General features: G+C 38.6%; 2 protein-coding genes across 4 annotated transcripts in view; one reads left to right on the top strand and one right to left on the bottom strand.

Moving 5' to 3' along the window:
• Positions 1-2,476: 2,476 nt before the first annotated feature.
• Positions 2,477-7,627, top strand: alkal2a (ALK and LTK ligand 2a). Its single transcript, XM_015036803.1, has 6 exons — positions 2,477-3,349; positions 3,576-3,922; positions 4,059-4,112; positions 5,259-5,339; positions 5,460-5,542; positions 6,728-7,627. Exons 2-5 carry the CDS (start codon positions 3,649-3,651, stop codon positions 5,522-5,524), a joined length of 474 nt encoding a protein of 157 aa, XP_014892289.1. The 5' UTR covers positions 2,477-3,349; positions 3,576-3,648; the 3' UTR covers positions 5,525-5,542; positions 6,728-7,627.
• A 3,211-nt stretch (positions 7,628-10,838) lies between these two features.
• The window catches only part of acp1 (acid phosphatase 1), a 15,447-nt gene continuing 12,959 nt past the window's right edge, over positions 10,839-13,326 (bottom strand). For 2 of the 3 annotated variants that reach the window (XM_015036800.1, XM_015036801.1), the window contains exon 6: positions 10,839-11,255. In XM_015036800.1, coding sequence (XP_014892286.1) covers positions 11,178-11,255 — 78 coding nt within the window. In that variant the 3' untranslated portion in view covers positions 10,839-11,177. Of the gene's footprint in view, positions 11,256-12,520; positions 12,606-13,326 lie in introns of those variants that run through there. The other variant, XM_015036802.1, reaches the window with a different exon arrangement.

Consider the following 13,326-nt stretch of genomic DNA (forward strand, 5'->3'; position numbering starts at 1 on the left):
GTGAGGCACAAGTTATTCGTTATCTTATTTTCCTTTAGGTGGAGTAGGTGAGCATGGCCCTTAGCTATACTCAAATGTAAACTTCCCACCTATATTGTATGCTTTTGCAAAACTAATTGTTTTCTACACTAATTGTGAATGATTCACATCATTTTTAAATTTGAGAAAAAGAAAAACAGAAATTAATGAAAAAAACATCCGTTTATATGGATATTCTTTCCACAGATGTTCACTTTTTTCATTTTTATGATACACCAATTCCTTTGAGAAACTGAAAGTTCGTGTTTCCTGTTTTCACCTAATTTAGAAAATGTGTTTTCAAGCCCAGAGTTCACTTTAAAAGTCATAATCATTAGTGCTGCGAGTTTAGCCAACCCCACGAATGAAGAGGGGGGGAGGAACTGATACAAAGCTAAATAAATTTCAACATTTATGAAAGGACGGAACAGTTCTGTTTTCTCAAAGTCAAAAAGAGACAGAATCAACTTGGACAAGAAACAACCACAGTATAACATCTGCTCATGACAAGCAGATAAACTGCAGAAAGGTCATTTGGAAATAGAAAGTGCTACAATACAATGTTGAAAGAAGCAACACAACCCCGTAGGATCTGGGAAATTTTACCGTTCATGGTTCACTTGAACTCACATGAGCCTGACTCACTGAATGAAACATGGCAGAGAGCACTGCTTCACATGTGACCACTAAGGAAAGTTGACTAAGGTTATTATTGAGGTTAAGCAAGCTAATATTCAAATGGTAAGCCTTTCATAATTTCTTTTGCATGTAAAAATGCGACCAATAAAGACATAATGAGAAACAGAAAGGATTCTTGGATATTTCCAGCAGCGGTGAACTGAAAAATGCATGATTCGAAGACCATTTTTGCTCTTTTCATTCATTCAGAATGCTAGAAAAAAAATTTAATATGAAGTTTGTTTGTCTTTATTTGTGATCTAAGCCAACCCTTATCGGGTTTCTGTTTGCCTTTCTGGAAAGGTCGGACAAAGTTTCCAGGTCTTGTGTCTCAAACATGTTTTTTTTCTTTACTTTGCATTTAAGTTTTTCAAACCTCTCACCCTTCCTATGCTACACAGTGACTTCGGTGAGTGAGATCTGTTACGATGCAAGGCGCACAGCTGACCAACAAAGCAGATGTGGATCCTGTGGTGTAATTTGATCTGATTGGTTTTCACAATGGTACTTTGGTAATCCATTTGTATGTAAATATCTCATGAGTCAAATTTCCTCAAACATGCTGGCTCAGTGCACTGCTGAGGGTTTGCTTATGTGAACAGCATGAGTGTGTGCAGCAACTGCAGAATGACGCCCTCTGCTGAAACTGTCAATGTCTTCATTTATTTGTAAAAGAATAAAAATAAAAATTATGTCCTAATTTTTTTATTATGTCAAAAATAAACAAAGAAAATCTATCTATCTATCTATCTATCTATCTATCTATCTATCTATCTATCTATCTATCTATCTATCTATCTATCTATCTATCTATCTATCTATCTGACGTGTTAACACAAATAGAGAATCAGCCAATCACATGGCAGCAACTTACTCCCTTTAGGGATGTAAACATGACCTGATATGAGGTTTTCAGCAACTGTAGATCTACCAGAAATTTCCAGAAGAACCATCTCACTAATTTACAGATAAATGTCATCGTTTAAACACCTCAGCAGATACATAAGATTTTCAGCTTTCACAAATAAATAAATAAATAAATAAATAAATAAATAAATAAATAAATACAGTCAGACCCCATTAACTCTCTTCGTACGCAAATCTCTGCTCTAAATCTGCTAATACTCATTGGAAAGCAAACATGTTCCTGCCTCAGTGGGGTTTTTTTTTCTCATGAGCCTTGAAATAAGTTTGACTACCGATTCCCAACAGAACAGGGTCGAATCTGCTGATGACGGTATGAATCAGCAGGGAAACCAGATATCACCTGTATTTTGTCATCGTTTATTTCTTTTCTCTTCGGCCACTACACTTCTGGCCACCCTTTTAAAAACTTTGTGCAGACTCCCTTAGCCAGGAATGCGTAAAAAAACAAAAAAAAACAAACAAAGCACAGTTCAGTAAAGAACTTCGGAGAATGGTGACAGTGCGCTGTCCTTTCAGCACCCATGGTTTGTTCTTTAAAGCAAGGCGGCAAGGTCGTTTCCTCGCTGAACTTTGCAGGGAAATTACGAGACTACCTCCATAAAATGCTCTTATCCGATTATGACAAAAAAAAAAAAAAGCAAACTATGCGCCAGTTATTTGGGTTAGTTTCATAAAGATTCCAAGTAGCTCATAAGCTTTCTGTATCCTGCTTTCTCTTATTAGGTAGCAAAGTTTGGGGTGAATGAATATTTCTTCTCAAAGTTATGTCTCCCCTTGCAGGTTTGTGAGATTTGAAAGTGGTGGGCGTGGGAGCCAGTCGCACGCCCCGACTTTTAAGAAAGCTCCTCCAGCCCCAGCAGCAGGACAGTCTCCAGCGAGGACGAACCTCGGCCAGAGGCTTGCTCTGTCGAGAAACCCACCGGGAACGAATTTAAAACAAAACAAACAATCAATTTTCAAAGAATTGTCCCTAAAAGGTGCATAATTGGGTTTCAATTTTCCATGATGGATGTAAAGCGCGCAATGGCTCTAAATGAGGTTATGAGGATCCCAAGAAGGATATGGCAGCATTTCCACTAAGATGTGCTGCATCTGCGCTGCACGCTGGGCTGATTGGAAATTTCAGTGGAAGTATTAGTGGAAGACAGACGCTTCCTGTAACCGCGTATATCGCACAGATAAATGGAGTAACGGAAAGGAGGAGAGAGAGGGGAGGGGGGGGGGGCTCAGTAAACTTGACACAGCATTCAAGGGACGATCGGACAACTCGTGTTAACTCTCCTCTTCAGGTACCGTTTCCAATAATTACCACATAAATTTGTGGAGTAGTCCACAGGGGACAGTCCTCTCCCCCCGCCGTCGGGGAGATAGAATAAAAAGCGACTGAACGCACAAGAGGGGGCAAACTTGGAACTTGGAGCGCCACACGGGATAATATCAGCTTCTTCTTCTTCTTCTTGTTCTTCTTTTTACGCGTTTGCACGTCCGATCCTTGGAGGATGATCGCCAACCTTCGGCGACCACACATATGACTTCCGTAGCTTTAACTCTACGCAAACAGGAGCCGGCTTTTTCTTTTTTTTTTTTTTTTTAAAGTGAACACTTACTGGGATCAGGACGGGAACTCAACAAAGAGAGAGAGAGAGAAAAAAAAAAGTTACGCACATGTGCATCGTTTTGGCAGGACGCACCGGACGTAGTCAGAGCGTAGGAGAACTTTGAAAAGGTAATGACACTTTTCACAACTAAAACTGTAATCTAAAACCATACTTATTAAAAAGTGTTAAGATTTTTTTATTTTATTTTTATTTATTTATTTTGTTTATTAACTAAGATGTTTGACCTGACCGTACGTTAGGTTGCATGGATATGTTAGGCTTCTACTTAATAATATGATTCTGGTCATTTAAGAGTGCCAATATTTAAAATTCGTCCTCAATCTCATCCCTCAGGTCTTCAAAAAGAAGAGAGTTTACTTTTTCCCCCCTTGCGTCCACTTTCCACTTTCTTCACTACACTGGAGCTATGAGCGCACCGCGCAAACCCGTTGTTGTGGGACTGCTGTTACTGATGTGCGCTCTAACCGAGCACTGCGGCGAGAGCGCGCCCACCGCGGCGGCCGGCGGGGACGCGCCGCGGAGTTTGAGGCGGATGGTGGAGATTATGAAGCACGTGGAGGATAACCGGGGGCGACACGCAGCAAGGACGGAAGCCCCGCTGACGCCGCGGGCGGTGGGCAGCGCGTCGGTAGAGCAGAGGGACTTCCGCGGCAAGACGGACAAAGGGAACCAGGCCCTGGGTGAGTGGACCATGACCCTCAAATAAAACACTGTGACAATAGCATGGCGTAGAACTTTATTTGTGCTGGTGTTAGCCTAGATATCCTTCATTTAATTAGTGTGTAACCTTTTCTCTCGTTTTCTCTCCTCCCGCAGTTTTAACCCCTACAGATTACAAAATGAAAGAGAGAATAATCAAATATTTCACAGGTAAGAACCTGTTAAAATGTTCCTCTTTTCTAAGATGTGTTTTCAGTTCGAGTCTGATATTTTTTTTGCCACGGAGGGACTGAAGTGATCTATGGCGAGCTATTTGTGCCCATTATTGCACTTCCTGTTTCAGTTCAGCCAACGTATTAAAATAAAACTTCCGGTTTTGCTCACCACTGCTGCCCCCCATCAGCACTTTGTCGAGGTATTCCAGTATGTCAAGTTACTATTGTCAAATAACATATTTGGTAACGAAACAATAAAAACATAAACGTAAATTTAGGCAGGACACAACCCTCATTGAAAACCCCAACAGAAAGGTATTTTATATCAAGCAGCTTCATATTGAATAACCTTTAAGCAATGGAGGGATAAAACAGCTTTTTTTTTTTTTGCTACTCAGAGGTAAACAAGATAAATAAATAGTTTTTATTTTTTCTGCAGTTTGTAAAAAAGTGTTAATTGTTGAGCTGCTAAGTGTAAAAAGTGGTGTTCATTAATTGGACGACACTGTTCTCTGCTGCTTGGAGGTAAAAGAAATACCATTATCACTTTCCTGCTGCTCATTAAATGATGTCATTTGTTAAGCTGCATGACAAAACGAAGCTTTCAATGACTTGGTAAAATTATGTTGTTTTTTGCTGCTAAGCAACTCATCAAGCTTTTTTTTTTCTTATTGCTGCTCAGGTGGAGTCATGTAAACTTCATTTGACCGGTGTAAAATACAGCAATCTGGCTAATTAAACTACAATTTTTACATAATTTTGTTACTAGCCAGTTTGAAAAAAGTGCTAATATTTGGCCCTAATGGCTTGCCATACAACGCTCCACCTTTAGTTATGAGGTGATAGAGAACAGAATATTTGGAGTTTTAGTGTATTTGTGGCTAAACTTAAATTTAATGTCTGATTAAAAACAGAATGAAGAACTGATCCTGCTTAGGATGTTTTTAAATGATATATTTCCTAGTTTCATATTTTCTAGTACACCAAAAATTCACCAATTTGCATTTTAGCTTATACTTCTTTATGCCACACAAAATGCATAGTCCCTAAAGTTGGACTAAAGCCACAAAGCAGATGTTGATGAAGATGGATGCAAACGTTAGAAATGCGTTCAAAGACCCTGTTTCTCCTTCTCCGTCAGGTCCCCTCGTGTTCAGCTCCAAGTGCAGGAAGAACGCGTACAGACTTTACCACCACACCAGAGACTGCACATTACCTGCATGTAAGCCACGATTGCCCTGGACCTCCTGCACCAGGAGGGAAAGCTATCACCATCCAACGTCAACACACTGCGTGAAAAGAAAATGATTCAGTCTTTCTCTTTGTGTTTTCTCTTTCTCAGACTTCAAAAGATGTGCGCGACTTCTCACACGGCTCGCGGGCAGCCCGCAGTGCACAGAAGGGTAGCGCGTGCACACTCAAAAGGTACTACAATGCTTCAACTCACACACACACACACACACACAGCGAGCCTATGATATAAGCTAATGAAGTCACAGCTCCTTGAGGCGATCGAGCTTTCAGTTGTAAAAAGATCTAAAAACTTAACTTTTGTAGTTACAGCAACAAGAAAACGTAAAAAAATTTAAATAAAAAAAAATCACTGAGAGGAAGGTATTTGTAGCTTGGCAGATAATGTTACAATCAAAATTTTGTCAGAAGTTAAATCACTCTGTTGCTTTTGTCTGTGCAACTGCAAAGCAATCAATCAATAATTGACAAACAGCCTTTCCTGCTCAACTTTTCTGAATTGCATTGAAACATTACACTCTGAAAACTGTCTGAACAAATGTCTACAAGTCAGATAAGTGACTTTGCCTCCACAACTTGTTTACTGCTATTACATTTGTAAATAAATAACTTGAATAGGAATTTGCTATGCTAAATAAAAGTCTGTTCAGATGGTCCATTTTTAAAACCGTGATTTTGCACAATACAGAAAAAGGTCAAAAAGGTTGTGCTGTAATTGTTTTTTTTTATTATTTTTTTTTATTTTTATTTTTATTTTTTTTTCTAAAATGCTCATTAAAACTTTGGATCACTGGTGTTTATGTTCACATCTGGTCAGACTATTTATGGAAAAGAAGCACAACAGTTCTCCTAATCACTCTGCATCGTGTTACAAATGAACACATTAACAATATAATTCCCAGATATTTTGAGCTGAACACCGTCTTAGTAGGTAGTGCTGAAATAATTCAAGAACATGCCAAAGAAGAATGGATCAAAGCCAGTTGGGTTTTTGCATGCAGGCCTTTACCGTACATTGGAGCATTCCTAAAACTGAGGCTTTTTCTCATAAGTGAGGTGCTTCCCACCACTCTGCCAAACACTCGTAAACAGCAAATGATCATAATCAGGCGTAACTCATAAAACTCAGCTTGAATTGGAACTGTGTTCAGAGTGTAGATCATGTTGCTCAAGAAACACTCAGACATTTGCTCTTGGTTTTAACATGCTGGCTGTATCAACACACACAGGCCCTTGTAGTGGCACAGTGAGAGCTTCAGCTCTATTACAAATCAAGTTTCCTCATTTATCATTTGTGATTGTTTTATAGCATTGCTTGACTGAAGGCCATCCTTACTTTTGCCTTTTTCTGATTTTCAGGTTGAAGTCAAATGTGTGCTTCAGAAGAAAAGATACAAAAACAAAAAAAGAAATACATTGGTGAAAAAGTGCCTTTGGACAGTGAGAGGGAAGCCTAAATCTGACCGGCCTGTCTGACTTTAGGGCACAGCGTTTTTGCTTCACTCGCGTCCCTTCTGCTGAGGTGAAAATTGCTGCCAATCTCCACTTTGGCTGGGCCTCAACGGGTTAGCTGTCATTACACGGGAGCATCGAGTCGAGGAAAAACACAGAGCAGGTGAAGAGTGAAGAGAGGAGCTGGCAAAGATAAGCAAAGTCGGGGGCTTTTCTTCCACACCGCACTGGAATTCAAACGGATGTTGCTTAAACAAATAACAAGAAACAAGAATCACTTTCCTTTTGAGACATTTTTGCCCTTGTTGAGTGTTTTAGGCTGACATTGGCCCTTCTTCTACTGCACTATCACAATCTAAAAACAGAAGTTCTCGCTGACCCCCAGCTGGTGACAGCGTTAGTCACCCACTTGTGCTCAGAATGAACTGTCGTTAAATTATTGCAAGAACATTTTTTTTCTGCAAAACCAAAAACACAAGTGGTGGCTTTAAGCCACAGCCAACCTGTGGATAGACTAACCCTGGGTACTGCGAGTTAAAGACCGTGTTTATGTATTTTACATAAACACGTAGATTTATGATCTACATAAATCTGTATGATTTATGTAGATCATGACCTACATAAATCATAGGTCATGATCTGTCCAACCAGGAGTGTAATGTATATACAGTAAACACAACCATAGGAAGAATCCACCATTAAAGAACGTGGCTGGCCTTTAGTAAAAAAAAAAAAAAGTGTTATATATGTAAAAGTGTATATCTATATATGAGTATATATAAATATATATATATATATATATTTAAAAATGAGATAATGAGATATATTTAAATAAATTATGAGATTGTTACAAAATAATTTGTCTTTGTTGTGCTGTATTTTCTCCTGTGTTCCCATCTTAAAATGAGGAATGCTGTCTGAGTGAGCGCATGACTGGACTGAGCCCTGGGACAGCTGATCCGGTGAAATTCCCAAGTGCTGCTTCAGACGGAGATGCTAAAAAAAGTTCAAACTCAAATGAGAGCCAAGGATTTTTTTTTTTTTTTTCCATTTTTCTTTCGCTTCGTTTGAAACAGTGTTGCAAAATCAGTTTATGTGATCACTTTCCAGGTTGCGAGTGAGGATATTTTTCGATGTTTTATTGCACCGACAGTGTAAAACAACAGATTTCTGTTGAGGGTTGCTAACTTACTCATCAAGTTCCCTTTATATGCAGTGGCTTGAAAAACTAAATACACCAATTATTCTTCTTATTATTAGTAGCAGTAGTAGTAATATTTTTTGCTGTGACAGACCAACACAATGTATCAAATACTTCAGAAGTGTTGGGAGAATGATAAAATTTTAAAAAATCTGAATGGTGTGGCATGGATTTGTATTCAGTCTCCCTTACTTTGAAACCCATACCTCTTGCCCAAAGACATGATGGAGAGAACGGTATCGAACCAGCAACTCACCGATTGAGAAACTCATACCACCCATGTATTATTTCTCCTACACTGAAGTGTGTGGTTGTAAAGTGACAACATATTTTAGAAAGTTTCAAAGGTACGATAAAGACAGCAAAATTCAAACATTTTATGCCCTTAAATGTTGGTTAAGCCTACAGATGTTCTGCACTAGAAATGATGGTGCAGGGATGGAAATGTTTTCCATGCCAACATGCTGTCAACAGTGGTCAGAGAAAAAATCTGTTAAAGTTATATCCTCTGTGAAATCTATTGGAAACACAAGCACCTGTGGCAGCCTTAGGCACATTTTGCTGAGGTGCTCTTGGTGTTGAGACATTTCCTCCAACAGCTTTTGGATGGAGTCGGCTGTAATTTACAACACCTGGCTGGTGCACCAAAAGGTTATTTGGTTCCCCTTGAACTAGAACGCTGTATCAGTCTCGAGGGTGTCCACCATTTTTTAGAAACACTTTGATTTTTTTTTTTTTCCCCCGCAATGATTGGGATTGTGCTAGTGTCAAAATTAACATAAAAAAGGAGAATTTGATTAGAGTTTTAATTTTACATTTGATTTCCGAGATGAACAGGACATTGGCTCTAATATGTATAATTTGACAGATACATGAACAACTCTGGTATTTATGGTCCTACAGTTGTCAATGGATGGAGACCGTCCATTAAGCAGCTGGTTCATCTTTCCTTCAACCCCACCCACATATGATTTTCATCTGTTTCGCCCATGTCCATCTGTGATGAAATCATAAGCCTACCATGAGGAGGCTGATAGGTCATTTGTGTGAGTAGTGGAAAGACACAGCTTGTGGGAGAAACACCAACCCTGATGAATAAGCAGCGACTGACAAAAAACAATAATTTCATGACAGCTAATGGCAGTGATTAATTTTCTTCTCTGATGGGAAGTTTTTTTTATTTATTTATTTTTTTTACCATTATTCCAGAATATCATTTGGAAGGTCAGACACCAATGTTGGACAAGAAGATCTACCTCACAGCCATTGCTCTACTTCATCCCAAAGGTCTTAACAGACCTGGGAAGCAGTTCCACACCGGACTGCTTCTCGTGTGCGTTGGTGCACATTGATGCTGGAACAAGAGGAAGCCATCATCTAACTGTTCCCACAAAGTTGGGAGCATTCAAAGGTTCAAAATGTCTTGGTATGTTGAGAAATTGCCAGATCCTTTCACTAAAACCAAGGAGTGAAGCCAAACTCCTGAAAAACAGCCCTGAGTCAGTCTCCACAGCATTAAGCTTCACACTTAACATAATGTAGTCAGACTAGTGCTGGTCTCCTAGCAACTGCCAAACCCAGACTTGTCTATTGGATTGCCATGATTTATCACTACAGAGAACCGAAGTGACAAACTGCTTTACACCACTACATCTAACACATTTCATTGAATTTGGTGATGTGAGGTTTGAATCAAGCTTTCCAGTCTCCGTTCTTATGTTAAACTTAAGGCCACATGAAGATGGGAGGTACGTTGCTGACTGCAGAAAGTTGGCAACCTCCAACTACCCCGGATCTCAGCATCACCTCACGCCGTTTACCACAAACAGTCGACTGCTAAATATGTAATAGTGGAAAAATGTCAGTATTAGACTTGCTGCACAGGAAGCATCTTGTACCATGCTGGAGTTTACTGATCTCCTGAAAGCGACCCCTTGTTTCACAAACTTTGTAGCATTAGCATCCATGCTGGATTTTATACTCTTATGGCCACATATGTTTTAGGGACACCCACATTCAATGATTCTGATGGCTAACAATTATTTTAAGAAAGACCTGTACTGAAGAAGATTCGAGTGCTGAATCTAAATTATTTGGTGATTCACAAAGTTTGTATTTTTTTTCACATTTTCCTCCCTTAAAGGTGGGATATTATGTATTTTTCAGGCTCAGCCATTTTATAGCTATGCTATCTTAGGTTTTTTTTTCTGAAAATACTGTTTGTATCAAAAACAGCTTCAAAGAAATTTGATTTTGCATCATAGCCATATGTGACTCCTTCAATTTGACTTCTTCAAATTAGCCTCCATTTCTTAGGACCTTATTCAACAATTCCCCTTCAGCATGTCAATGCAACATTTCTCTGTGCCGTCTATTGACTCCAATTGCAGCCATTCATAGCAAAGAAGGACTTAGAAGCAGTTTGTATGATAAACTCAGACGAAGCAAAGTTCCAACAGGTGTTTGCTAATTGCTGCTGCCGCTAGTCTACAGGAGCCATGAGAGTATGGCCTGGGGAAAAAGGTTCCTTGTGAGGCAGAAACTTAATTGGGTCTACAACCACAAGGAAGAGGTTTGGGTAAATAGTAGGTGCACTGCATGAACCTAGGCTAAGGAACCCGAACGGCTACCACAGGAGATTCAAAATGTTCTCAAACATTCACAAAAGAATCAAAGCAACACTTCATGTATGTCTTTAAAGAGGGAATAACATTATGACAACATATAAAGCTTAATTTCTGATTTTAAATAATACTCCCTCTGAAAGAATTCCATTATTTTTCCCTTCTCATTTTTCACAGATTTCATAAATACGCCTCCCTTTTCTCCACCCATATTTATTGAGGCTTTAACAAAACTACATTTAACCTATTGCGGAAATGTACAGAAATTCAGAAGATGGATTTGTGAACAAATGAAACACCTTTTCAATTAGATTGATTCACTTTAATGATCCAAGTAAACCAGAAGAAGCAGCACTGCTCTAAATGTCACTGGTAAGACATCTACAATACTGCAGCACAGCACTGTAGTGATCTCTGACAGTCATGGTACAGTTATATTGATAAGTGCTTTTGTGACAACCAAGATGTATCAGGTTGGTTGATTATGCAGGTTCTTCTCTTAGATTTAAATGTGCTTCAGGGTGGGATCTTGTTAGGAGTTCTTCTCCAGGAAAGCTTTGCAGCAGCGTAGGCACTGTTCATACACATTTTCAAAGTCTGCATCGCTTCCCTGAGGGATAAAACACAAGACGAGCTTCAGTCAATAACACATTATTATATGACGACTTGCATTGGGTTGAGAAATAAAAATGGACAAACACACTCTTATGAATGTAAAGGGGGAAAAATGTGAAATGACGGCAACCTTTTCAACCAGAAAATTGGTCTCCCCTCTTTCTGAGTACCAAATTAACTCAAAGCAGATGCCAAGAGGTTTACTGAGTGGTAAAACCCACACTCAAATTCAGACACATTCCTACTTTTCTGACATAAAGCCAAAAGAGACATTAGCCTTTCTGAAACTCTGGTCTCTTCAGTTCATGAGGGTTTTGGCACATACCTTTTTTTTGTGTGTGTGTGTGTGTGTGTGTGTGTGTTTTGTTCTTTAAAACAATTCCACTCCAGAAAAACAGGAAATATTTATAATATTTGACACATTCTCTGAACTTGTTTGCTCCACTACTGAGATTTAAACATATATTTGTTAAAGTAAATGTCTTCATTCACCTTAAACATTTTGCCACATAAAAACCACAAAGCAAACATCCTTTACTGGGAGTTTTGCGTTATATCTATATAGAGTAGCACATAACTGTAACATGGAGAAAAAAAATAATGAATGGATATCATAATTTTTTACAAATAAAAAAAAAAACATAAAAAATATAAGAAACACAGTTTCACAAGTTTATATATATATATATATATATATATATATATATATATATATATATATATATATATATATATATATATATATAGTTCCTATCAATCATAAATAATTAATAATAGATTATTTTATTGCATTCTGAAAGAACTGCAACTTTAGCAAAATGTGGTTTTAAAACATTTTGACTTGGAGTGACTAAATGCAAATATATGCCATCTTCTTAAAAAAAAAAAAATCAAAACAAAGTGTCACTGTTCTTTTACTTTATAACTACTGAAATGGTCTTTGTCTCTTACATACCATCTCAATAGAACACATTTAGGTTTGTGTTTACGACGTGCTAAAATGTGAAAAAAGTTCAAAGAGTACGAACACATCTGCACTGTGAAATTGCTCAGCTGAGAGAATTTTGCTACAAACTATAGGTGGTGTCACAAGTGTTAGAGGAAAAACTCAGACCACAAATATGTGAACTAATTTGGGTGCAGTTGCCAGATCGTCTCTGAATGAAGCTATCTGCTTATCTGACAAAACACCAGATTAGAGAACACTATAAAATTTTGCAAATCGAATATGCAATCTGTTGAGGAGCAGAACGTAACTGGCCCACTTTGGATAATAAACAGCACAACCCTGAAGGAGGAAATGATGCGCTCTGTAAGGCGGCTGCAAAGCTTATCCTCATCCCTCCTGCAGAGAGTAAAGAAACAGATGTCTCCATTTATTTTGACACAGTGACACTGATTGTCATGCCGCTAACAACAAATGGGTTATTGGCGGCAGTCCACAGCCAAAGTGGTGTTAAATATTCAAAGGAAAACCACAAAGTATATCAGCCGCTCTGGTAAGTAGAGCTAGAAAGCCCCTGAATGCTGCGCAATAAAGCGAGACGTCCAAACCACGCCTAATTTAACTGTCCACGCTTATATGTTGAGGCACAATGTCTTCTTCCAGCCACGACCTTAATAACATGATGACTGTTTTATTTAGGGCTGGCGTTCCAAGAAGAGTAACTGAGCCGACGAAAACAGGAACAAACACATCACACACAGCCAACAGAGATCTGCAGAACATGACATTAGTTATTTACTGTGAGATTATTCTAAATACATTCAGGAAACATAAGATTTACCAATCGTCAGCGATATGTCATGAAGGTATATCAGTGTGTTATCAATGCTTTTGTGTGCTCTGAAACCTTCCACTATTTCTGCCTTTCTTCATTCACAACCCTCAGGAAAGATAAAAAGGAGCCAAGAAACCCAGTCCAAATCGTCTGGCTGGGCTTCCCACTGCTGAGAGAGTGTGTAAAGAACAAAAGAGACGAGCCAGCCACGGATCGTGGAAAGCCAAACCAATCGGAAACCAAAAGAAAAAAAAAAAAAAAAAAAAAAAAAAAAAAAAAAAAAAA

This window comes from Poecilia latipinna, unplaced genomic scaffold (genome assembly GCF_001443285.1).
Source record: "Poecilia latipinna isolate Pla-1442-1.1 unplaced genomic scaffold, P_latipinna-1.0 Scaffold381, whole genome shotgun sequence".
NCBI lineage: Eukaryota > Metazoa > Chordata > Actinopteri > Cyprinodontiformes > Poeciliidae > Poecilia > Poecilia latipinna.